The sequence below is a fragment of the Pseudophryne corroboree genome, chromosome 2 (genome assembly GCF_028390025.1).
Source record: "Pseudophryne corroboree isolate aPseCor3 chromosome 2, aPseCor3.hap2, whole genome shotgun sequence".
In the NCBI taxonomy this organism is placed as follows: Eukaryota; Metazoa; Chordata; class Amphibia; order Anura; family Myobatrachidae; genus Pseudophryne; species Pseudophryne corroboree.
In genome coordinates, this window is record NC_086445.1 from 244,798,467 (window position 1) to 244,823,916 (window position 25,450).

General features: G+C 48.2%; 1 protein-coding gene across 4 annotated transcripts in view; it reads right to left on the reverse strand.

The window, feature by feature from the left end:
- Positions 1-6,895, reverse strand: part of PAN2 (poly(A) specific ribonuclease subunit PAN2) — a 295,174-nt gene extending 288,279 nt beyond the window's left edge. Inside the window, exon 1 of one of the 4 annotated variants that reach the window (XM_063952590.1) lies at positions 6,271-6,895. Coding sequence is in view for 1 of the 4 variants with exons in the window: in XM_063952589.1 (XP_063808659.1) it covers positions 6,187-6,238 (52 nt within the window). In the remaining 3 variants the exon portion in view is untranslated. Of the gene's footprint in view, positions 1-6,186; positions 6,250-6,270 lie in introns of those variants that run through there. The other 3 variants (XM_063952592.1, XM_063952589.1, XM_063952591.1) reach the window with 3 other exon arrangements.
- Positions 6,896-25,450: the final 18,555 nt, after the last annotated feature.

Consider the following 25,450-nt stretch of genomic DNA (forward strand, 5'->3'; position numbering starts at 1 on the left):
TGAAGAGCAATGCAGAAAATCAAATTTGTGGAACATAGTTTGTTTGAGATTAAACCAGTGTTATCAGGGCTGAGACTGTATGGTTTCACTTGGTCAAGTTAAAAGTTCAGATGCCTATTTACTGGTGTTGTTCCGCTGTATGTTAGCTGTGCATGATAGAGCAAAGTGACAAACAGGTATGTACAATCACATGTAAATGGTTATATACAAAATTGGTTGCATTTTGTTCTTAGAGGTCATGAGGATTGTAGTTGGTAATTTATATACATACGCTGGATGACTACATCCAGGGACATGGAATCCTCCAAGTCACTCGTAGCCACAGGCACCACTATAGATTGGTTCATATGAAATGAAGACACCACCTTGGGTAAAAATTGAGGATGAGTCCTCAATTCCGCTCTATCCACATGAAAAATCAAGTAAGTGCTCTTGTAAGACAAGGCCGTCAATTCTGACACACGCCTCACAGATGCCAAGGCTAACAACATGACCACCTTCCAGGTGAGAAATTTTAACTCCACCGTTTTAAGGGGTTCAAACCAGTGCGATTTAAGGAACTGCAACATCACGTTCAGGTCCCATGGTGCCACTGGGGGCACAAAAGGAGGCTGGATGTGCAGTACTCCTTTTACAAAAGTCTGGACTTCTGGAAGAAAAGCCACTTTCCTTCTGAAAGAATATTGACAAAGCCGAAATCTGTACTTTAACAGAGCCTAACTTTAGGCCCATATCCACTCCTGTCTGTAGGAAGTGGAGAAAACGACCCAGATGGAAATCTTCCGTAGGAGCATTCTTGGTTTCACACCAAGAGACATATTTCCGCCAGATACGGTGATAATGTTTTGACGTCACTTTCTTCCTAGCCTTTATTAGAGTAGGTATGACCTCCTCCGGAATACCCTTCTCCGCTAGGATCCGGCGTTCAACTGCCATGCCGTCAAACGTAACCGCGGTAAGTCTTGGAACAGACAGGGCCCCTGCTGTAACAGGTCCTCTCTTAGAGGAAGAGGCCAAGGATCTTCTGTGAGCATCTCCTGAAGATCTGAGTACCAGGCCCTTTGAGGCCAGTCTGGAACAATGAGTATTGTCTGTACTCTTTTTCGTCTTATGATTCTCAACACTTTTGTGATGAGAGGAAGCGGAGGAAACACATAGACCGACTGGAACACCCATGGCGTTACCAGAGCGTCTACTGCTATTGCCTGAGGGTCCCGGGACCTGGCACAATACCTCCAAAGCTTCTTGTTGAGGCGTGACGCCATCATGTCTATTTGAGGAACTCCCCAGAGACCCGTTATCTCTGCAAAGACTTCTTGATGAAGTCCCCACTCTCCTGGATGGAGATCGTGTCTGCTGAGGAAGTCTGCTTCCCAGTTGTCCACTCCCGGAATGAAGACAGCTGACTGAGCGCTTACGTGATTTTCCGCCCAGCGAAGAATCCTGGTGGCTTCCGCCATCGCGACTCTGCTTCTTGTCCCGCCTTGGCGGTTCACATGAGCTACTGCTGTGACATTGTCTGATTGAATCAGAACCGGTAGGTTGCGAAGAAGATTCTCCGCTTGTTGAAGGCCGTTGTATATGGCCCTTAGCTCCAACACGTTAATGTGTAGACAGGACTCCTGGTCTGACCATAGTCCCTGAAAATTTCTTCCTTGGGTGACTGCTACCCATCCTCGGAGGCTCGCGTCCGTGGTTACCAGGATCCAGTCCTGAATGCCGAACCTGCGACCCTCTAGAAGGTGAGCACTTTGTAGCCACCATAGAAGAGACACCCTGGCCCTGGGGGACAGTGTTATTTTTTTATGTAATTGTAGATGGGACCCGGACCATTTGTCCAGAAGATCCCATTGAAACGTCCTTGCATGGAACCTGCCGAAGGGAATGGCCTCGTAAGTTGCCACCATTTTCCCCAGAACCCGAGTGCATTGATGAGCTGACACTCTTTTCGGCTTTAGTAGTTCTCGGACCATGTTCTAGAGGTCCTGGACTTTTTCCAACGGGAGGAAAACTTTCTTTTGTTCCGTGTCCAGTATCATGCCTAGGAACGGTAGTCGAGTTGTCGGAACCAACTGTGACTTTGGTAGATTGAGAATTCACCCATGTTGTTGAAGCACTCTTTGAGAGAGTGACACGTTCTCCAGTAATTGCTCTCTTAATCTCGCTTTTATCAGGAGATCGTCCAAGTATGGGATAATTGTGACTCCTCGCTTGCGCAGGATCACCATAATTTCCGCCATTATCTTGGTGAAAATCCTCGGGGCCGTGGACAGCCCAAACGGCAACGTCTGAAACTGATAATGACAATCCTGTACCGCGAATCTCAGGTACTCCTGATGAGAGGGATATATGGGGACATGAAGGTAAGCATCTTTTATGTCCAGTGACACCATAAAATCCCCCCCTTCCAGGCAGGCTATCACTGCTCGGAGCGATTCCATCTTGAATTTGAATCTTTTCACGTACAGGTTCAGGGATTTTAGGTTTAAAATGGGCCTTACCGAACCATCCGGCTTCGGAACCACAAATAGGGTTGAATAACACCCTTTTCCCTGTTGGCTCAGGGGAACCCTGATAATCACTCGCTGTTGACACAGCATTTGAATTGCAGCTAGCACTACTTCCCGCTCTGGGGTAGAAGCTGGTAAGGCCGACTTGAAAAATCGGCGTGGGGGCACCTCTTCGAATTCCAGCTTGTAGCCCTGGGAGACTATTTCTATCACCCAAGGGTCCACGTCTGACTAAACCCACACTTGGCTGAATAGTCGAAGGCGTGCCCCTACCTGTGCGGACTCCCGCAGGGGAGCCCCAGCGTCATGCGGTAGACTTTGCGGAAGCCGGGGACAACTTCTGCTCTTGAGAACCAGCCGCAGCAGGTGTCCTCTTGCCTCTACCCTTACCTCTGGCGAGGAAAGAGGAGCCCCGACCTCTTCTGGATCTATGCGACCGAAAGGACTGCATCTGATATTGTGGGGGTTTCTTTTGCTGTTGGGGAACAAAAGGTAAAAAGGTCGACTTACCCGCGGTAGCTGTAGAGATCAGGTCCGCGAGGCCGTCCCCAAACAATACATCACCTTTGTAAGGTAAAACCTCCATATGCCTTTTTGAGTATGCATCCCCCGTCCATTGGCGGATCCATAAGGCTCTTCTTGCCGAAATAGCCATAGCATTGGCTCTTGAACCCAGTAAACCAATGTCTCTTTGAGCATCCCTCATATATAAGACTGCATCCTTAATATGAGCTAATGTTAACAAAATTGTATCCCTATCTAGGGTATCAAGGTCAGCTGACAGTGTATCCATCCAAGCTGCTATTGCACTACAAACCCATGCCGACGCAATTGCCGGTCTAAGCAAAGTACCAGTATGAGTGTAGATAGACTTTAGTGTAGTCTCTTGCCTGCGGTCCGCAGGATCCTTGAGTGCCGCTGTGTCAGGGGACGGTAGCGCCACCTTCTTGGAAAGGCGTGTTAAGGCTTTGTCCACTGTGGGAGAGGATTCCCAACGTACCCTGTCCTGTGTAAGGAAAGGGTACGCCATAAGAACCCTTTTGGGAATCTGCAGTTTCTAATCTGGAGTTTCCCAAGCTTTTTCACATAACTCATTAATTTCATGGGAAGGAGGAAAGTTTATAACCGGTTTCTTTCCCTTAAACATGTGTATCCTCGTGTCGGGCACCGAGGGCTCATCAGTGATATGTAACACATCTTTTATTGCAATAATCATGCACTGAATACTTTTTGTCACCCTGGGGTGCAATCTTGCTTCATCATAGTCGACACTGGAATCAGAGTCCGTGTCTGTATCTGTGTCCAGTCCGTGTCTGTATCTGTGTCCCTTATTTGTGAGAAGGGACGTTTCCGAGACCCCGACGGGTCCTGTGAGTCGGTATAATCCGTAGATTGATTACCTGCCGACGCACTGGACTCTGCTTTGTCCAGTCTTTTATGCAGTGAAGCTACACTAGCATTTAACATATGCCACATATCCATCCAATCCTGAGTCGGCACCGCCGACTGAGACACACCACTCATCTGTTCCACCTCCTCTTTGGATAAGCCTTCCGTTTCAGACATGCCGACACACGTACCGACACCCCACCCACACTGGGATATAACTATAAGGGGACAATACCCTAAAGAAGGCCCTTTGGAGAGACAGAGAGAGAGTATGCCAGCACACACCAGCGCCAACTGACCCAAGGAAAAAAAAAACCCAGATAGCGCTTATATATATATATATATATATATATATATATATATATATATATATAGATTTCCCCACTCACTGCGCCTTAATTATGTGCCCCCCTCTCTTTTTTTCAGCCCTCTGATGCTCAGCAGGGGAGAGTCCGGGGAGCCAGCGTTCTCTGCAGCCTCTGTGGAGAAAATGGCGCTGGTTAGTGCTGAGGGATCAAGCTCCGCCCCCTCGCACGGCGGGCTTCGGTCCCGCTCGTGAATTTGAAAAAAATGGCGGGGATCCGTAGTTTACTGCCTCCGCAGCCTAACTACATACGTTTTTTGCCTAAAACGAGGTTTATTGCTGCCCAGGGCGCCCCCCCTGCACCCATCAGTGCCATGTGTGTGTGTGTGTAAGTGTGGGAGCAATGGCTCGCAGCTACCTGCTGCGCGCTTACCTCATGAAGATCTGAAGTCTTCTGCCGCCTGATGTCTTCTTATGTCTGACATACTCACCCGGCTTCTTTTTTCCGGCATCTGTGAGGAGGATGGCGGCGCGGCTCCGGGACGAACCCCAGGGTGAGCCCTGTATTCCGACTCCCTCTGGAGCTAATGGTGCCTAAGAAGCAGAGCCCTTAACTCTTAAGAAGTGGGTCTGCTTCTCTCCCCTCAGTCCCACGATGCAGGGAGTCTGTTGCCAGCAGAGCTCCCTGAATATAAAAAAACCTAACAAAATTATTTTTACAGAAAACTCAGGAGAGCTCCCTGTAATGCACCCTATCTCCTCTGGGCACAAGATCTAACTGAGGTCTGGAGGAGGGGCATAGAGGGAGGAGCCAGTGCACACCATACTAGAAAGTTCTTTTAGGTGCCCATGTCTCCTGCGGAGCCCGTCTATACCCCATGGTCCTTCCGGAGTCCCCAGCATCCTCTAGGACGTAAGAGAAATCTTATTTTCACTCTACAAACTTCTGCAAAAAAAAATGAGGTTTGCCATAAAAGAAAAGGGTCAACCAAGTCTTCTCAACATTGCAAATGATAGCACGGGCATTGGGGTAAACTAAGCTCAGACACAGAGAAGTACCATTTTACAAGATTGTTATTACATAGTAAACAGACTTCATCGCAATACTGGTCGGCCAAATTAACAAGTTGCTTTAGAGAACTTCCTTAAGACAAACTAAAGGACATGGCATACAGTCCAACAGGTCAAGTAACTGTAAGATTGTATATACAGCACAAGTCAGTGTGGTGCAGATCCCACAGCGATGGCTGTGCAGCATTACAGGACACATAGGCACTGTAGAATTAAGAGCTTCCTCTGCTAGATCTGCATATGAATCTCCGCCATTGCAATCCAAACAGCGGCTCAAGTTCAGAACATGGGGCCGCCTGGGCTACTACTATCCAAGTGGACATCTACTGGTAATATTATCCTGTGGCGAGCGAGCCATCGTGCCTGAAGCATGGCAAGCCTTCTAAGACAGTTAGTTATGCTGACCAAGGGGGTCCCATGTTCTGAACTTGAACCCCAATCAGCTACCAGAGAGAACGGGGTCCAGTCACTATACAGGTATAACTAGCAGCCTGCCAGCATGTTATTGCCAAGGAAAGGACGATAAGCAATACAGCAGATTCATTTTATAAATAAGTCTGCCAACCAAAGCAGAGTGCACTGTACAGGCACAATGACACCAAACACTGGGGCAGATGTATTAACCTGGAGAAGGAATAAGGAAGTGATAAGTGGAAGGTGATAAACACACCAGCCAATCAGCTCCAATATGCAAATTGACAGTTAGGACCTGATTGGCTGGTGCATTTACCACCTATCACTTCCTTATATCTTCTTCAGGTTAATACAGCTGCCCCACTGATACTTGTTTCCTTGCCGATAAGAGTGAATGATGCCGGGCAGGCGCCTATCACTGCCCAGCACAGCGCTGCGCCCCCAGGGATGAGTAAACAGATGAAAGGCTAATGCAACGTGGCTGCAGTGACTGTATACTTGGAAAGGGGCAATACACCGGATACCCCATGGCACAGAGCGCCGACTCCATCTTCTTAAAAACTGCACCAGCTCCATCATTACCTGCTAGGAGCCCATCTTTGTATGAAGCCTCTCGCGTCACAACCTATCATCGAACCCAACCTCCAGATGACGGACAGCGCCCTGGGCCAATGAAAGAGGGCTAGGAAGAGACATGCCGAAAAAGAACCAATCAGCTGCCTGGTGGGAGAAGGCTGGCCGTGGGCAGCGTGTTGCCAGAAACAGAGCATAATATTACACTTAGGGGAGAGAGCAGAACGGAAAGCGGGAGGGTCAAACTCAGTGAGGTTTATTGTAACCATTATAACACGCTGAAAGACAAATCATCTTATCATTAAATACAGTGCTGGGCTGTTATTCGTTGCTGGTTATCGAGCAAACGGGTCCTCTCACGTGAATTTATTAGTTGAGTATTAGAACATCGGGAATGGGTGAGAACCGGACTCCGGAAAGCCGGACCGGCTCCCAGCAGCGGTGGAGCTTCCTGTGCCACTGCATGAAACTGCCGCTGTCAACCCTGCACAGTGCAACTTTCCGAGCAGGTCCCCGCTCAGGACGGAATGTGTATGGGGCGACCATCAGACATTTTTGTTGCCCGACTCTGGTCTCCCTGCAGCCCCCACAACTTATCGTTCTGGGCGTAGGTTTGCCAGTCCCGGGAGAAGGCCGCAGGACATCAGGTGGTGCGCCTGGGCAAGGTAGATGCAGGCGTGACCACAGCAGCAGCACAGGGAAGTAGTCCACACAGCTGGTAGCCAAAGCCATTTCAAATTTGGAGCCGACCGTGAGCCAATCAGAACTGACAGACTGGCAACCAAACTAGAGCTTCCGCTGCAGCTGCACCTGAGTGGTGGTCCAGGCACTAGTGATGGGAAATATAGTTCACATTGGTGATTAGTTCATTATGATCTAGTTCACTCAAAGGATTAGATCATTTAGATCAGAGGTTCTCAAACTCGCTCCTCGGGGGCACACACAGTGCATGTTTTGCAGGTAACCCAGCAGGTGCACAGGTGTATTAATTACTCACTGACACATTTTAAAAGGTCCACAGGTGGAGCTAATTATTTCACTTGCGATTCTGTGAGGAGACCTGCAAAACATGCACTGTGTGTGCTCCCCGAGGACCGAGTTTGAGAACCTCTGATTTAGATCATCATTTCGCTCACTGACTCTGAGACTGAAAGGAGTGAATGGATTTAGAACTAGTCTAGACTATTACACATAGAGTATTTCTAATACTAGCTCATTATAGGAGTAATAATCTTGTTCAAATGATCAGATATGTTTAATATGTCAGATTTTTTTTATATTTAAGAAAAGCAATAACTTCTAAAGCAACCTTATAGTGACATATTTATCTCTGCAATATTAATCCCATTGTTGGTATTCATTTTTACTTCATAATATGCAAGTGAAAGACCCAAATTCAGAGTAATGTAATAAGTCACTTCTTTCTGCTTTTAAAATACTGTAATTAAAAGAAAAAAAATGTCCCTTGCCCCAATGTAACAGACCTTAGAGAGAGATAAAGTGGAGATGTTGCAAAGTAACCAATCAGCTTCTGTCATTTATCTTCAACAGTATTTAAAGTGACAGAAGCTGATTGGTTGCTAGGGGCAACTGCTCTACTTTGTCACTTGAAGGTTCATAGTACATATCCCGCTATGTCTTGTGTGGAGTAATCAAACCCTACAGGATAGCATGCAGCACTCAGCACTGTGTCTTTAGCTGATTGGGAGTGTAGCTTGTCACCTAATATACTGGGGGAATGAATCATGGCTATATGCAGTTCAGTATCAGCTCCATATAATGCATATTCCTGAGCACAGCAGTGACACACATGGTAGCTTAGAAGTACTGTACTGACTTGTTAAGGCTGTATGAGTCTGAGCTGATCAGTGATCTGTAATGAATCAGTGAACTACTCAACTACTCGCAAGGAGAGTGACTCATGAGTCATCAGGACAATGTAGCTCAATCGGCTCCATACAATCAATGCATATGCCTGAGCACAGCAGTGCCACACATGGTAGCTTAGAGGTACTGTACTGACTCATATGGTTGTATGAGTCAGTGAGCTGATCAGTGATCTGTAATGAATCACTGTACTGCTGAGCTACTTACAAGGAGAATGAGTCATCAGGATAATGTAGCTCAATCAGCTCCACAGAGTGAGTCCACTCGATGTCTGAGCACAGCAGTGACCCCTGTGGCAGCAGAGATCTACTGACTCATGAATATTGCCGAGTGAGAGCTGAATAACAACAGTGCTGCAGCAGCACCTACACAACACCCAGCAGTATGCTCAGGAGCCAGTAGTACCAGAAGCAGAAGCAAGTGTTAGGACATCTGGACTAATAGGACAGTGATTGTATCACAGAAAGGTGAGCAGCATGACCACACATGCTCACTCACAGACACATAGACTTTGGCTAGGCAGTGCAGATGCTATTTCTCTGACGTCCTAGTGGATGCTGGGAACTCCGTAAGGACCATGGGGAATAGACGGCTCCGCAGGAGACTGGGCACCTCTAAAGAAAGATTTAGGACTATCTGGTGTGCACTGGCTCCTCCCCCTATGACCCTCCTCCAAGCCTCAGTTAGATTTCTGTGCCCGGCTGAGCTGGATGCACACTAGGGGCTCTCCTGAGCTCCTAGGAAGAAAGTATATGTTAGGTTTTTTATTTTCAGTGAGACCTGCTGGCAACAGGCTCACTGCACCGAGGGACTAAGGGGAGAAGAAGCGAACCTACCTAAGTGGTGGTAGCTTGGGCTTCTTAGGCTACTGGACACCATTAGCTCCAGAGGGATCGAACACAGGACCTGACCTCGTCGTCCGTTCCCGGAGCCGTGCCGCCGTCCCCCTAGCCAGAAGCAAGAAGGTGGTCCGGAAAATCGGCGGCTGAAGACTTCTGTCTTCTCCAAGGTAGCGCACAGCACTGCAGCTGTGCGCCATTGCTCCTCATGCACACCACACACTGCGGTCACTGATGGGTGCAGGGCGCTGGGGGGGGGCGCCCTGAGCAGCAATATTAACACCTTGGCTGGCGAACTGACACCATATATAGCCCCAGGGGCTATATAGGTGTTTATTAACCCCTGCCAGAACTTTTACAATAGCGGGAGAAAGCCCGCCGAAAAAGGGGCGGAGCCATCTCCCTCAGCACACTGGCGCCATTTTCCCTCACAGCCCCGCTGGAGGGATCGCTCCCTGGCTCTCCCCTGCAGTCCTGCACTACAGAAAAGGGTTAAAAAGAGAGGGGGGGCACAAATTAGGCGCAGTATAAATATATTATGCAGCTATAAGGGAAAAACACTCTGTATAGTGATATCCCTGTGGTATATAGCGCTCTGGTGTGTGCTGGCATACTCTCCCTCTGTCTCCCCAAAGGGCTTTGTGGGGTCCTGTCCTCTGTCAGAGCATTCCCTGTGTGTGTGCTGTGTGTCGGTACTGCTGTGTCGACATGTATCATGAGGATAATGATGTGGAGGCGGAGCAAATGCCTGTGAATGGGATGTCACCCCCTTGCGGGGTCGACACCGGTGTGGATGGACTTATGGAAGGAATTACGTGACAGTGTCAACTCCTTACATAAAAGGTTTGACGACATAGGACAGCCGGCTGCTCAGCTTGTGCCTGTCCAAGCGTCTCAAATGTCATCAGGGGCTCTAAAACGGCCGCTACCTCAGATGGCAGACACAGATGTTGACACGGATACCGACTCCAGTGTCGACGACGATGAGACTAGTGTACCTTCCAATAGGGCCACCCGTTACATGATTGAGGCAATGAAAAATGTATTACACATTTCTGATAATACCCCAGGTACCACAAAAAAGGGTATTATGTTTGGTGACAGAAAACTACCAGTAGTTTTCCTGCATCTGATGAATTGATATGAGGTGTGTGAGGAAGCGTGGACTTCCCCCGATAAGAAATTGATAATTTCTAAGCAGCGTACCCTTTTCCGCCAGAGGATAGGTCACGTTGGGAAATACCCCCTAGGAAAGATAAAGCGGTTACACGCTTATTAAAAAAGGTGGCACTACCGTCTCCGGATACGGCCGCCCTGAAGTACCTGCTGATAGAAAGCAGAAAACTACCCTTAAAGCTATATACACACACACGGGCATTATATTGAGACCTGCTATTGCCTCGGCATGGATGTGCAGTGCGGCAGCTGCGTGGTCAGATTCCCTGTCGGATAATATTTATACTATAGATAGGGACAATATTTTGCTGAAAATAGAGCATATAAAAGACGCTGTCTTATACATGCGTGATGCACAGAGGGATATTTGCCGACTGGCATCACTAATAAGCGATATGTAAAACCATTGCCGCCAGACGGGGGTTATGGACTCGGCAATGGTCGGGCGATGCCGATTCAAAACGGCACATGGCAGTTTGCCCTATAAGGGGGTGGAACTGTTTGGGGATGGTCTTTCAGACCTCGTTTCCACAGCTACGGCTGGGAAATCAAAACTTTTGCCACAAGCTACCCCACAGCAAAAGTAAGCACTGTAGTATCAGGTACAGTCCCTTCGGCCCCAGAAAAGTAGAGGACTAGAGGCTCATCTTTTCTGCCAAGAGGAAAAGGTAGAGGGAAAAAGCTGCAGCACACAGCTAGTTCCCAAGGGCAGAAGTCCTCCCCTGCGTCCGGTAAGTCCACAGCATGACGCTGGGGCTGCTCAGGCGGACCCGGGTACGGTGGGGGCCCCTCTCAGAGATTCAGCGCACAGTGGGCTCTCTCACAGGTGGATCCCTGGGTTCTTCAAACAGTGTCTCAGGGATACAGGCTGAAATTCGAGACGTCTCCCCCCCCGCCGTTTCCTAAATCTGCCTTACCGGCAACTCCCTCTGCCAGGGAGGCAGTGTTGGTGGCTATCCAAAAACGGTATTCACAGCAAGTGATTATCAAGGTACCCCTCCTTCAACAGGAAAAGGGTTACTTTTCCACAATGTTTGTGGTACCGAAACCGGACGGTTCGGTGAGACCCATCTTAAATTTAAAATCCTTGAACACATATAACAAAAGATTCGAGTTTCAAGATGGAATCGCTCAGGGCGATTATTGCGAACCTGGACGAGGGGGATTACAGGGTCTCTCTGGACATCAAGGATACTTACCTGCATGTCCCCATTTGCCCTCCTCACCAGGAGTACCTCAAGGTTGTGGTATAGGACTGTCACTATCAGTTCCAGACGCTGCCGTTTGGATTATCCACGGCACCGAGGGTCTTTACCAGGGTAATGACCGAAATGATGATACTCCTTCGCAAGAAGGGAGTTTAATTATCCCGTACTTGGACGATCTCCTGATAAAGGCGAGCTCCAAGGAACAGTTGGTAAGGGGGTTGCACTTTCTCGGGAAGTGCTGCAACAGCAGGGCTGGATTCTCAATTCCAAAGTCACAGCTGGTCCCGACGACACGTCTTCTGTTCCTGGGAATGATTCTGGAAACAGACCAGAAAAAAGTGTTTCTTCCAATGGAAAAAGCCGAGGAGTTGTCATCTCTAGTCAGAAACCTCCTAAGACCGGGACAGGTGTCGGTACATCAATGCACACAAGTCCTGGGAAAAATGGTAGCTTCGTACGAAGCAATTCCATTAGGAAAGTTCCACGCAAGGAATTTCCAGTGGGACCTGTTGGACAAATGGTCCGGGTCCCATCTCCAGATACAGCAGCGGATAACCCGGTCGGCAAGAACCAGGGTGTCGCTGCGGTGGTGGCTGCAGAGGGCTCATCTACTAGAGAGCCGCAGATTCGGAATACAGGACTGGGTCCTGGTGACCATGGATGCCAGCCTTCGGGGCTGGGGTGCAGTCACACAGGGAGTGAAATTCCAAGGACTGTGGTCAAAACAGGAGATTTCACTTCACGTAAATTTTCTGGAGCTAAGAGCCATTTACAAGGCCCTAACCCAAACAAGGCCCCTGCTTCAAAACCAGCCGTACTGATCCAGTCAGACAACATCACGGTGCTCGCCCATGTAAACAGGCAGGGCGGCACAAGAAGCAGGAGGGCAATGGCAGAAGCCACAAGGATTCCCCGTTGGGCGGAAAATCATGGGGTAGCACTGGCAGCAGTGTTCATTTCGGGAGTGGACAACTGGGAAGCAGACTTCCGCAGCAGACTCCACCCGGGAGAATAGGGACTTCACCCAGAAGTCTTCCAAATGCTGGTAAACCGTTGGGAAAGACCACAGGTGGACATGATGGCTACCCACCTCAATAAAAAAGATATTGCTCCAGGTCAAGAGAACCTCAGGCGATCGCTGTGGACGCTCTAGTGACACCACGGGTGTACCAGTCGGTTTATGTGTTCCCTCCTCTCCCTCTCATACCCAAGGTACTGAGGATAATAAGAAAACAGGAGTAAGAACTATACTCATTGTTCCGGATTGGCCAAGAAGGGCTTGGTACCAGGAACTTCAAGAGATGATCTCAGAGGACCCATGGCCTCTGCCACTCAGACAGGATCTGCTGCAGCAGGGGCCCTGTCTGTTAAAAGACTTACCGCGGCTGCGTTGACGGCATGGCGGTTGAACGCCGGATCCTGAGTAAAAAAGGCATTCCGGAGGAAGTCATTCTTATCCTGATCAAAGCCAGGAAGGATGTCAGCCTGAAGTTCAGACGTTGTAAGGGAGTGCTGCATATTCAGCCCCTTTTTTGTGCCCCAGTGGCACCTTGGGATCTCAATGTGGTTTTAGAGTTCCTGGAATCACATTGGTTTGAGCCACTTAAAACCGTGGATTTGAAATATCTCACATGAAAAGTGGTCATGTGTTGGCTCTGGCTTCGGCCAGGCATGTGTCAGAGTTGGCGGCTTTGTCATGAAAAAGCCCTTACCTGACTTTCCATATGGATAGGGCAGAGTTGAGGACTCGTCCTCACTTTCTCCCGAAGGTGGTATCAGTCTTTCACTTGAACCAACCTATTGTGGTGCCTGCGGCTACTAGGGACTTGGAGGATTCCAAGTTACTGGACGTAGTCAGGGCCCTGAAAAATTATATTTCCAGGACGGCTGGAGTCAGGAAAACTGACTCGCTGTTTATCCTGGATGCACCCAACAAGCTGGGTGCTCCTGCTTCTAAGCAGACTATAGCGCGCTGGATTTGTAGCACTATTCAGCTTGCGCATTCTGCGGTGGACTACCGAAGCCTAAATCTGTAAAAGCCCATTCCACAAGGAAGGGGGCTCATCTTGGGCGGCTGCCCGAGAGGTCTCGGCTTTACAACTTGGCCGAGCTGCTACTTGGTCAGGGGCAAACACGTTTGCAAAATTCTACAAAATTGATACCCTGGCTGTGGAGGACCTTGAGTTCTCTCATTCGGTGCTGCATGTTGGATCATGTTAAAGAAGATATCAGGGGGGGTGACAGAGGAAGAATCCTCTTGCAGCTTGAAATCAAGTGGATTCATTTACTAAACACTGTCTCTCCGTATGGATTAAATTAAATTATTTCCTTTAACTGTTTCCTGTAAGCATTATGTCCCCTGTACAGTAGTGTTGACATTAGATCAATAATGTGAAATGTATACTTTAGACCAGGGGTTCTCAAACTCGGTCCTCAGGACCCCACACAGTGCATGTTTTGCAGGTAACCCAGCAAGTGCACAGGTGTATTAATTACTCACTGACACATTTTAAAAGGTCCACAGGTGGTGCTAATTATTTCACCTGTGATTCTGTGAGCAGACCTGCAAAACATGCACTGTGTGGGGTCCTGAGGACCGAGTTTGAGAACCTGTGCTTTAGACATTTGTATTGCTGTATCCATGGTGACGTTTTTTTACTTTCACTTTGCCCCAGTTACCGCACTGGCGCCGTCCGTTAATGATGACGTCAGCGGAAACACGGGACGTGTCTTTGCACGAGATTTTCACTTGGTGTTTCAGTTTCTGTATAAAGGTAAGCTCTTTTTTCTGTATTTCATTCATACCTGACGAAGGTTTATAAAAACCGAAACGTTGTATCATACCCAGGAGTGTCCGGGTCATTTATTTGAGCTAAGTCCGTGAGTGCCGCCTGCAAACAATATATATATATATATATATATATATATATATATATATATATATATATATATATATAATGTTGGCTTTTATATATATATATATATATATATATATATATATATATATATATAATTTGTTCAAAAATGGGTGGCACTCACGAGGAATTTTCACAAGCTCTCTCTTGTGATTTCTTTTCGTTGTGAAAATTCCTCGTGAGTGCCACCCATTTTTGAACGAATTACATTGGCATGCAGCCAGGGAAGGCACCGAGGTAGTTGGATATAAAGACAGAGTGCCGGTTATTTTGGAATATATATATATATATATATATATATATATATATATATATATATATATATATATGACATGCCCAAAGAGACGTTAGTCTACTGGGTTCTAGAGTCAACACTATGTCGATTTCTGCTAGACTTGTCCTGTGGAACATGCAATGGACAGTTGATGCCGACTAAAAGAGGCATATGGAGGGTTTACCTCACAAGGCTGAGGAATTGTGTGGAGAAGGGCTCTCGGACCTGGTCTCCACAGCTATAGCTGGTAATTCTGATCTTTTGCCTTATATTCCCTCACAGACTAAGAAAGCACGACATTATCAAATGCAGTCCTTTCGGTCGCAGAATAACAAAAAAGTATGAGGAGTGTCCTTTCTTACCAGAGGTAGGACACGGGGCACAGCTAGTTCCCAGGAACAGAAGTCCTCCCCGGCCTCTACTACATCCACCGCAGGATGCGGGAGCTCCGCTAAGGGAGTCCGTCCCAGGGGGAGCATGTCTTCGACTCTTCAGCCACATCTGAGTTCACTCACAGGTGGATCCCGGGGCAATAAAAATTGTTCTCAGGGTTACAAAGGAATTCGAAAGGTGCCTCCTCGCCGATTTTTCCTTATCGGACCTACCGGTTTCTCCCCCAGAAGGGGAGTTATATTCAATACAATTCACACATTGTATCTCCAACAGGTGGTGCTCAAGGTTCTCCTCCTGCAACAAGGAAGGGGCTATTACTCAACCTTGGCTGTAGTTCCGAATACGTACGGTTCGGTCAGACCGATTTAAAATTAAAACCTCTGAACCTATACTAGAAAAGGTTCAAAATTAAAGTGGAATCGCTCAGAGCGATCATGGCCAGCCTGGAAAGGGGGGATTTGATGGTGTATCTAGACATTAAGGCTGCATACCTTCATGTTCCCATTTATCCACCCCATCAGGCGTACCTGACAATTGCAGTACAGTATTGTCATTACCAATTTCAGGGTATTTGGCAGAAATGATGGTGCTCCTACGCAAGCAAGGAGTCACAGTTATCACATACTTGGACGATCTATGAGGCGAGATCAAAAGAGCAGTTGTTGAACAGCGTGTCACTTTCGCTGAAGGTGTCACAGCAACACTGCTAGTTTCTCAATATCCGGAAGTCACAGTTGGTTCCTATGACTAGTCTGCCCTTCTTCGGTATGATTCTGGATACGGACCAGAAAGGGGTTTACCTTCAGATAGAGAAGGCCCAGGAACTCATGACTCTGGTCAGGAACTTTTTGAAACCAAGACAGGTGTCGGCATCGCTGCACCTGAGTTCGGGGAAAATCATTCCCTTCGGCAGGTTCCATGTGAGGTCTTTCAAATGGGACCTACTGGACAAGTGGTCCGGGTCACATCTACAGATTCATCAGTTGATCACCCTCCCCCAGGGCCAGGGTATCTCTCCTGTGGTGGCTGCAAGATGCTCACCTTCTATAGGGCCGCAGGTTCGGCATTGAGGACTGGATCCTGGTGACCACAGACGCGAGCCTCCGAGGTTGGGGAGCAGTCACACAGGGAAAAATAAAATGTCCAAGGTCTTTGGTCAAGTCAAGAGACTTGGCTTCACTTCTTGGAACTAAGGGCCATATACAACGCCGTACGTCAGGCGGAGACCTTACTTCGCGACCAACCGGTTCTGATCTAGTCGGACAACGTCACCGCAGTAGCTCATGTAAACCGCCAAGGCGGCACAAGGAGCAGAGTGGCGATGGCGGAAGCCACCAGAATTCTTCGCTGGGCGGAGAATCATGTAAGCGCACTGTAAGCAGTGTTCATTCGGTATCCGGACTCCAGGTCGACCGCACAAAGGTCGACACACCTAAGGTCGACGCCAATTGGTCGACACACCTTGGGTCGACATGGACAATAGGTCGTATGGAAAAAGGTCGACATGAGTTTTTCACTATTTTTTTCTTTTTTTGAACCTTTTCATACTTAACTATCCACGTGGACTACGATTGGAACGGTAAAGTGTGCCGAGCGAAGCGGTAGCGGAGCGAAGGCACCATGCCCGAAGCATGGCGAGCTAAGCGGTGCACTAATTGGGGTTCCCGGTCACTCTACGAAGAAAACGACACCAAAAAAACATAAAAAACTCATGTCGACCTTTTTCCATGTCGACCTTGTTCCTGTCGACCTTTTGTACATGTCAACCTAAGGTGTGTCGACCAATTGGCGTCGACCTAAGGTGTGTCGACCTTTGTGCTGTCGACCCTCAGTCCCAGACCTCTCCATTCCGGGAGTGGACGACTGGGAAGCAGACTTCCTCAGCGGACACGACCTACGTCCTGGGGAGTGGACACGGAGGACCTGGTATCCATATCTGCATGAAATGCTCACAGAGAATCCGTGGCCTCTTCGTCTAAGACAGGACCTGCTGCAGCAGGGGCCCTGTCTGTTCCCAGACTTACCGCGGCTGCGTTTGACGGCATGGCGGTTCAACGCAGGATCCTAGCGGTAATGGGTATTCCGGAGGAGGTCATTACTACCCTAATTAAGGCTAGGAAGGAAGTCACATTAAAACATTATCACCGAATATGGCGAAAATATGTTTCCTGATGTGAGGCCAGGAATGCTCCTACGGATTAATTCCTTGTGGGCCGTCTGCTTCACTTCCTTCAAACTGGAGTGAACTTGGGCCTAAAATTAGGATCGATAAAGGTTCAAATTTCGGCCTTATCCATTTTCTTCCAAAAAGATTTGCCTTCTCTTCCTGAAATACAAACGTTTGTGTAGGGAGTACGGCATTTTTAGTCTCCTTTTGTACCGCCGGTGGCGCCTTGGGACCTTAACGTGGTGTTACCCTTCCTTAAGTCTCATTGGTTTGAACCACTTAAGTCAGTGGTGTTGAAATATTTCACCTGGAAGGTGGTCATGTTGTTAGCCTTGGCTTCGGCTAGGCGAGTTTCGGAATTGGAGGCTTTTATCACTAAAAGCCCTATCTGATTGTCCATATGGATAGAGCGAAATTGCGGACCCGTCCTCAATTCCTGCCAAAGGTGGTCTCATCCTTTCATATGAACCAACCTATTGTCGTGCCTGTGGCTATGCGTGACTTGGAGGATTCCGAGTCCCTTGATGTGGTCAGGGCTTTGAAAATTTACGTGGCCAGAACGGCTAGGATCTGCAAAACAGAAGCACTGTTTGTCCTGTATACAGCCAACAAGGTAGGCGGCCCTGCTTCAAAGCAGACTATTGCTCGCTGGATCTGTAACACGATTCAGCTGGAACATTCTACGGCAGGATTGCCGTTACCTAAATCGGTTTAGGCCCATTCCACTAGGAAGGTGGGCTCTTCTTGGGCGGCTGCCCGAGGGGTCTCGGCACTACAGCTGTGCCGAGCTGCTACTTGGTCGGGGTCAAATACCTTTGCAAAGTTGTTTGATACCCTGACTGAGGAGGACCTCCTGTTTGCTCAATTCGGTGCTGCAGAGTCATCCGCACTCTCCCGCCCGTTTGGGAAGTTTGGTATAATCCCCATGGTCCTTACAGAGTCCCAGCATCCTCAAGGACGTTAGAAAAAATAAGATTTTACTTACCGGTAAATCTATTTCTTGTAGTCCGTAGAGGATGCTGGGCGCCCGTCCCAAGTGCGGACTTCTTCTGCAAGACTTGTATATAGTTATTGCTTACATAAGGGTTATGTTATAGTTTATCGGTTGAACCGAGGCTATGTTGTTGTTCATACTGTTAACTGGGTAGTTTATCACAAGTTATACGGTGTGATTGGTGTTGCTGGTTTGGATCTCGCCCTTAGATTTACAAAAATCCTTCCTCGTACTGTCCATCTTCTCTGGGCACAGTTTCCCTAACTGAGATCTGGAGGAGGGGCATAGAGGGAGGAGCCAGTGCACACCCAGAATCCAAAGCTTTCTTAAAGTGCCCTATCTCCTGCGGAGCCCGTCTATTCCCCATGGTCCTTACGGAGTCCCAGCATCCTCTACGGACTACGAGAAATAGATTTACCGGTAAGTAAAATCTTATTTCTCTATCGTCCTAGTGGATGCTGGGGTTCCTGAAAGGACCATGGGGAATAGCGGCTCCGCAGGAGACAGGGCACAAAAGTAAAGCTTTCCGATCAGGTGGTGTGCACTGGCTCCTCCCCCTATGACCCTCCTCCAAGCCAGTTAGATTTTTGTGCCCGGCCGAGAAGGGTGCAATCTAGGTGGCTCTCCTAAAGAGCTGCTTAGAAAAGTTTAGCTTAGGTTTTTTATTTTACAGTGAGTCCTGCTGGCAACAGGATCACTGCAACGAGGGACTTAGGGGAGAAGAAGTGAACTCACCTGCGTGCAGGATGGATTGGCTTCTTGGCTACTGGACATCAGCTCCAGAGGGACGATCACAGGTACAGCCTGGATGGTCACCGGAGCCTTGCCGCCGGCCCCCTTGCAGATGCTGAAATAAGAAGAGGTCCAGAATCGGCGGCAGAAGACTCCTCAGTCTTCTAAAGGTAGCGCACAGCACTGCAGCTGTGCGCCATTTTCCTCTCAGCACACTTCACACGGCAGTCACTGAGGGTGCAGGGCGCTGGGAGGGGGGCGCCCTGGGAGGCAAATGAAAACCTATTTTGGCTAAAAATACCTCACATATAGCCTCCGGAGGCTATATGGAGATATTTAACCCCTGCCAGAATCCGTTAAGAGCGGGAGACGAGGCCGCCAAAAAAGGGGCGGGGCCTATCTCCTCAGCACACAGCGCCATTTTCCCTCACAGAAAGGCTGGAGGGAAGGCTCCCAGGCTCTCCCCTGCACTGCACTACAGAAACAGGGTTAAAACAGAGAGGGGGGGCACTAATTTGGCGTTAGAAATATATAAAAAAGATGCTATAAGGGAAAACACTTATATAAGGTTGTCCCTATATAATTATAGCGTTTTTGGTGTGTGCTGGCAAACTCTCCCTCTGTCTCTCCAAAGGGCTAGTGGGTCCTGTCCTCTATCAGAGCATTCCCTGTGTGTGTGCTGTGTGTCGGTACGTGTGTGTCGACATGTAGGAGGACGATGTTGGTGAGGAGGCGGAGCAATTGCCTGTAATGGTGATGTCACTCTCTAGGGAGTCGACACCGGAATGGATGGCTTATTTAGGGAATTACGTGATAATGTCAACACGCTGCAAGGTCGGTTGACGACATGAGACGGCCGACAAACAATTAGTACCGGTCCAGACGTCTCAAAAACACCGTCAGGGGTTTTAAAACGCCCGTTTACTTTAGTCGGTCGACACAGACACAGACAGGGACACTGAATCCAGTGTCGACGGTGAATAAACAAACGTATTCCTTATTAGGGCCACACGTTAAAGGCAATGAAGGAGGTGTTACATATTTCTGATACTACAAGTACCACAAAAGAGGGTATTATGTGGGATGTGAAAAAACTACCATAGTTTTTCCTGAATCAGATAAATTAAATAAAGTGTGTGATGATGCGTGGGTTCCCCCCGATAGAAAATTATGGGCGGTATACCCTTTCCCGCCAGAAGTTAGGGCGCGTTGGGAAACACCCCTTAGGGTGGATAAGGCGCTCACACGCTTATCAAAACAAGTGGCGGTACCGTCTATAGATAGGGCCGTCCTCAAGGACCAGCTGACAGGAGGCTGGAAAATATCATAAAAAGTATATACACACATACTGGTGTTATACTGCGACCAGCGATCGCCTCAGCCTGGATGTGCAGAGCTGGGGTGGCTTGGTCGGATTCCCTGACTAAAAATATTGATACCCTTGACAGGGACAGTATTTTATTGACTATAGAGCATTTAAAGGATGCATTTCTATATATGCGAGATGCACAGAGGGATATTTGCACTCTGGCATCAAGAGTAAATGCGATGTCCATAACTGCCAGAAGATGTTATGGACACGACAGGGGTCAGGTGATGCAGATTCCAAACGACACAAAGGTGTATTGCCGTATAAAGGAAGAGGAGTTATTTGGGGTCGGTCCATCGGACCTGGTGGCCACGGCAACTGCTGGAAAATCCACCGTTTTTACCCTAAGTCACATCTCTGCAGAAAAAGACACCGTCTTTTCAGCCTCAGTCCTTTCGTCCCTATAAGATCATATCTGCCCAGGGATAGAGGAAAGGGAAGAAGACTGCAGCAGGCAGCCCATTCCCAGGAACAGAAGCGTTCCACCGCTTCTGACAAGTTCTCAGCATGGCGCTGAGACCGTACAGGACCCCTGGATCCTACAAGTAGTATCCCAGGGGTACAGATTGGAATGTCGAGACGTTTCCCCTTCGCAGGCTCCTGAAGTCTGCTTTACCAAGGTCTCCCTCCGACAAGGAGGCAGTATGGGAAAAAATTCACAAGCTGTATTCCCAGCAGGTGAAAATTAAATTACCCCTCCTACTACAAGAAAAGGGGTATTATTCCACACTATATTGTGGTACTGAAGCCAGAAGGCTAGGTGAGACTTATTCTAAATCTAAAAATTTTTTGAACACTTACAAAGGTTCAAATCAAGATGAGTCACTCAGAGCAGTGATAACGAACAGGAAGAAGGGGACTATATAGTGTCCCGGGACATCAGGGATGCTTACCTCTATGTCCCAAATTTGCCTTTCTCACTAAGGGTACCTCAGGTTCGTGGTGCAGAACTGTCACTATCAGTTTCAGACGCTGCCGTTTGGATTGTCCACGGCACCCCGGGTCTTTACTAAGGTAATGGCCGAAATGATGATTCTTTTTCGAAGAAAAGGCGTCTTAATTATCCCTTACTTGGACGATCTCCTGATAAGGGTATAGTCCAGGGAACAGTTGGAGGTAGGAGTAGCACTATCTCGGATACTGCTACAACAGCACGGGTGGATTCTAAATATTCCAAAATCGCAGCTGATCCCGACGACACGTCTGCTGTGCCTAGGGATGATTCTGGACACAGTCCAGAAAAAGGTGTTTCTCCCGAAAGAGAAAGCCAGGGAGTTATCCGAGCTAGTCAGGAACCTCCTAAAAACAGTGCATCATTGCACAAGGGTCCTGGTAGAAAATGGTGGCTTCCTACGAAGCAATTCCATTCGGCAGATTTCACGCAAGAACTTTTCAGTGGGATCTGCTGGACAAATGGTCCGGATCGCATCTTCAGATGCATCAGCGGATAACCCTATATCCAAGGACAAGGGTGTCTCTCCTGTGGTGGTTATAGAGTGCTCATCTTCTAGAGGGCCGCAGATTCGGCATTCAGGATTGGATGCTGGTGACCACGGAGCCCAGCCCGAGAGGCTGGGGAGCAGTCACACAAGGAAAAAATTTCCAGGGAGTGTGATCAAGTCTGGAGACTTTTCTCCACATAAATATACTGGAGCTAAGGGTAAATTTATAATGCTCTAAGCTTAGCAAGACCTCTGCTTCAAGGTCAGCCGGTATTGATCCAGTGGGAAAAACATCAGGCAGTCGCCCACGTAAACAGACAGGGCGACACAAGAAGCAGGAGGGCAATGGCAAAAACTGCAAGGACTTTTCGCTGGGCGGAAAATCATGTGATAGCACTGTCAGCAGTGTTTCATCCCGGGAATGGAAACTGGGAAGCAGACTTCCTCAGCAGGCACGACCTCCACCCGGGAGAGTGGAAACTTCATCGGGAAGTTTTTTCCACATGATTGTAAACCGTTGGGAAATACCAAAGGTGGACATGATGGCGTCCCGTCTGAACAAAAAACGGGACAGGTATTGCGCCAGGTCAAGAGACCCTCAGGCAATAGCTGTGGACGTTCTGGTAACACCGTGGGTGTACCAGTCGGTGTATGTGTTCCCTCCTCTGCTTCTCATACCTAAGGTGCTGAGAATTATAAGACGTAGAGGAGTAAGAACTATACTCATGGCTCCGGATTGGCCAAGAAGGACTTGGTACCCGGAACTTCAAGAGATGTTTACAGAGGTCTTATGGCCTCTGCCGCTAAGAAGGGACTTGCTTCAGCAAGTACCATGTCTGTTCCAAGACTTACCGCAGCTGCGTTTGTTGGCATGGCGGTGGAACGCCGGATCCTAAGGGAAAAAGGCATTCCGGAAGAGGTCATTCCTACCCTGGTCAAAGCCAGAAAGGAGGTGACCGCACAACATTATCACCACATGTGGCGAAAATATGTTGCGTGGTGTGAGGCCAGGAAGGCCCCACAAAGAAATTTCAACTCGGTCGATTCCTGCATTTCCTGCAAACAGGAGTGTCTATGGGCCTCAAATTGGGGTCCATTAAGGTTCAAATTTCGGCCCTGTCAATTTTCTTCCAGAAAGAATTGGCTTCAGTTCCTGAAGTCCAGAACTTTGTCAAGGGAGTATTGCATATACAACCCTCTTTTGTGCCTCCAGTGGCACTGTGGGATCTCAACGTAGTTCTGGGATTCTTCAAATCACATTGGTTTAAAACCAGTCAAATCTGTGGATTTGAAGCATCTCACATGAAAAGTGACCATGTTCTTGGCCCTGGCCTGGACCAGGCGAGTGTCAAATTGGTGGTTTTTTTCTCAAAAAAGACCATATTTGTTTGTCCATTCGGACAGGGCAGAGCTGCGGACTCGTCCCCAGTTCTCTCCCTAAGGTGGTGTCAGTGTTTCACCTGAACCAGCTTATTGTGGTGCCTTGCACCTACTAGGGACTTGGAGGACTCCAAGTTGCTAGATGTTGTCAGGGCCCTGAAAATATAGGTTCCAGGACGGCTGGAGTCAGGAAAACTGACTTGCTGTTATCCTGTATGCACCCAACAAACTGGGTGCTCTTGCTTTTAAGCAGACTATTGCTAGTTGGATGTGTAATACAATTCAGCTTGCACATTCTGTGGCAGGCCTGCCACAGCCAAAATATGTAAATGCCCATTCCACAAGGAAGGTGGGCTCATCTTGGGCGGCTGCCCGAGGGGTCTCGGCTTTACAACTTTGCCGAGCGGTTATTTAGTCAGGGGCAAACACGTTTGTAAAATCCTACAAATTTGATACCCTGGCTAAGGAGGACCTGGAGTTCTCTCATTCGGTGCTGCAGAGTCATCCGCACTCTCCCGCCCGTTTGGGAGCTTTGGTATAATCCCCATGGTCCTTTCAGGAACCCCAGCATCCACTAGGACGATAGAGAAAATAAGAATTTACTTACCGATAATTCTATTTCTCGGAGTCCGTAGTGGATGCTGGGCGCCCATCCCAAGTGCGGATTATCTGCAATACTTGTACATAGTTACAAAAATCGGGTTATTATTGTTGTGAGCCATCTTTTCAGAGGCTCCGCTGTTATCATACTGTTAACTGGGTTTAGATCACAAGTTGTACGGTGTGATTGGTGTGGCTGGTATGAGTCTTACCCGGGATTCAAAATTCCTCCCTTATTGTGTACGCTCGTCCGGGCACAGTACCTAACTGGCTTGGAGGAGGGTCATAGGGGGAGGAGCCAGTGCACACCACCTGATCGGAAAGCTTTACTTTTGTGCCCTGTCTCCTGCGGAGCCGCTATTCCCCATGGTCCTTTCAGGAACCCCAGCATCCACTACGGACTCCGAGAAATAGAATTATCGGTAAGTAAATTCTTATTTTTTACTGCACAGATGGTGGGAGGGAGAACACTAAACTGTAGATGGGGCATTGGGCTGAATGAAGGGGCCCCGGTACATGACTTTCATGGTGGTAAGGCAGGGTTTCATACAAAGGGCAGGGATGGATAGTGGCGTGGGCTTAATATTCATAATTTTCTGGTGGGAGGGCAGCTTGCTTGATTGCAGATATCTCCAGTTCCTGGAAATATATTTCTTAGCGTTTATGGGGTAAAACACTAGAGAGTTCCACCTTTCAGAAGGTACTGGAGACTTGGGGATCAGAGTTCAGGAGCCAGAGCAATCCACCAACAAAAATATAAAACTGCATACAAGGCGTATGTAGATGGAGCAGGGACCAGCTGCTGGAAGGCTGATATCTCTAGTTCTGGGCATAGTAGAGGCAAGCTGTCAGTGTCCACCGAATGGGGAGAGACCCAGCTTTTAGAGTATGCCCTTACAAAACTCTAAATCAGAGAAACCAAGTAATCTGGCTGGGAATAGCAATTAACAGGCTCAGAGGGGGACCACTGCTTTAATGTGAGATATCTCCGGTTCCCCAGGTCCAATTTTCAAAAATCTGGTACCTCTGGTAAGAGGGGAACCTCAGCTATCACCCTAGGGCCCTTAGACTCCTGGGGCCCTTGGGCAAGTGCCCATTGAGCCCATATGAAAAGATGCCCTTGCCCTGCAGTATATCACTATGCTATCCACACTAATTCACTTCACTACCTCCTGATAATGTCAATTATTATCTTAAAACACAAAGCTATACCGCTAGACTCGCTATTACCGTGGAGCCGCTATGGCCGCTAGACTTGTTACACACACACTACGTACTAAGTACGCTATTTGCGTACTGAGTACCGTATGGATACGCACTTAGCGTATCAGACGCTGTGCCGTGGGCGCGACGCACGAGCGGCACGTACGCACACGGATTCACGCTTCGTACTAAGCACGCTATTGGCGTACTGAGTACCGTATTGATACGCTCATTAGTGGGTACAATGTACATGCGGCGCGGACGCACACAGAGTGATATACAGTAAACCTTAAGTAATGAAACAGTGTAAGGATGTGCTTATACTTTAAACCTTAGCAGCCTAGTACTGCAACGATGTGATACCTTAAAACCTTAGCAATGCTTATACACCTTATACCGATCAAGACGCTAAGAAAGCCCTTTGCAGGAAAGTGAAAACACAGCACCGGTTTGTGGTAAACCACTGGGCTCTAACACCGCAGTGGATTATTCAGAGAAAAGGGGTAAACAGATACAAGTTATACACTACAGGCTAACAAGGAAATCTAAACAGAATAATAGAGAATAATGGCCACAGAGAATATACATACGTGGGGAATCGTTCGCAAGC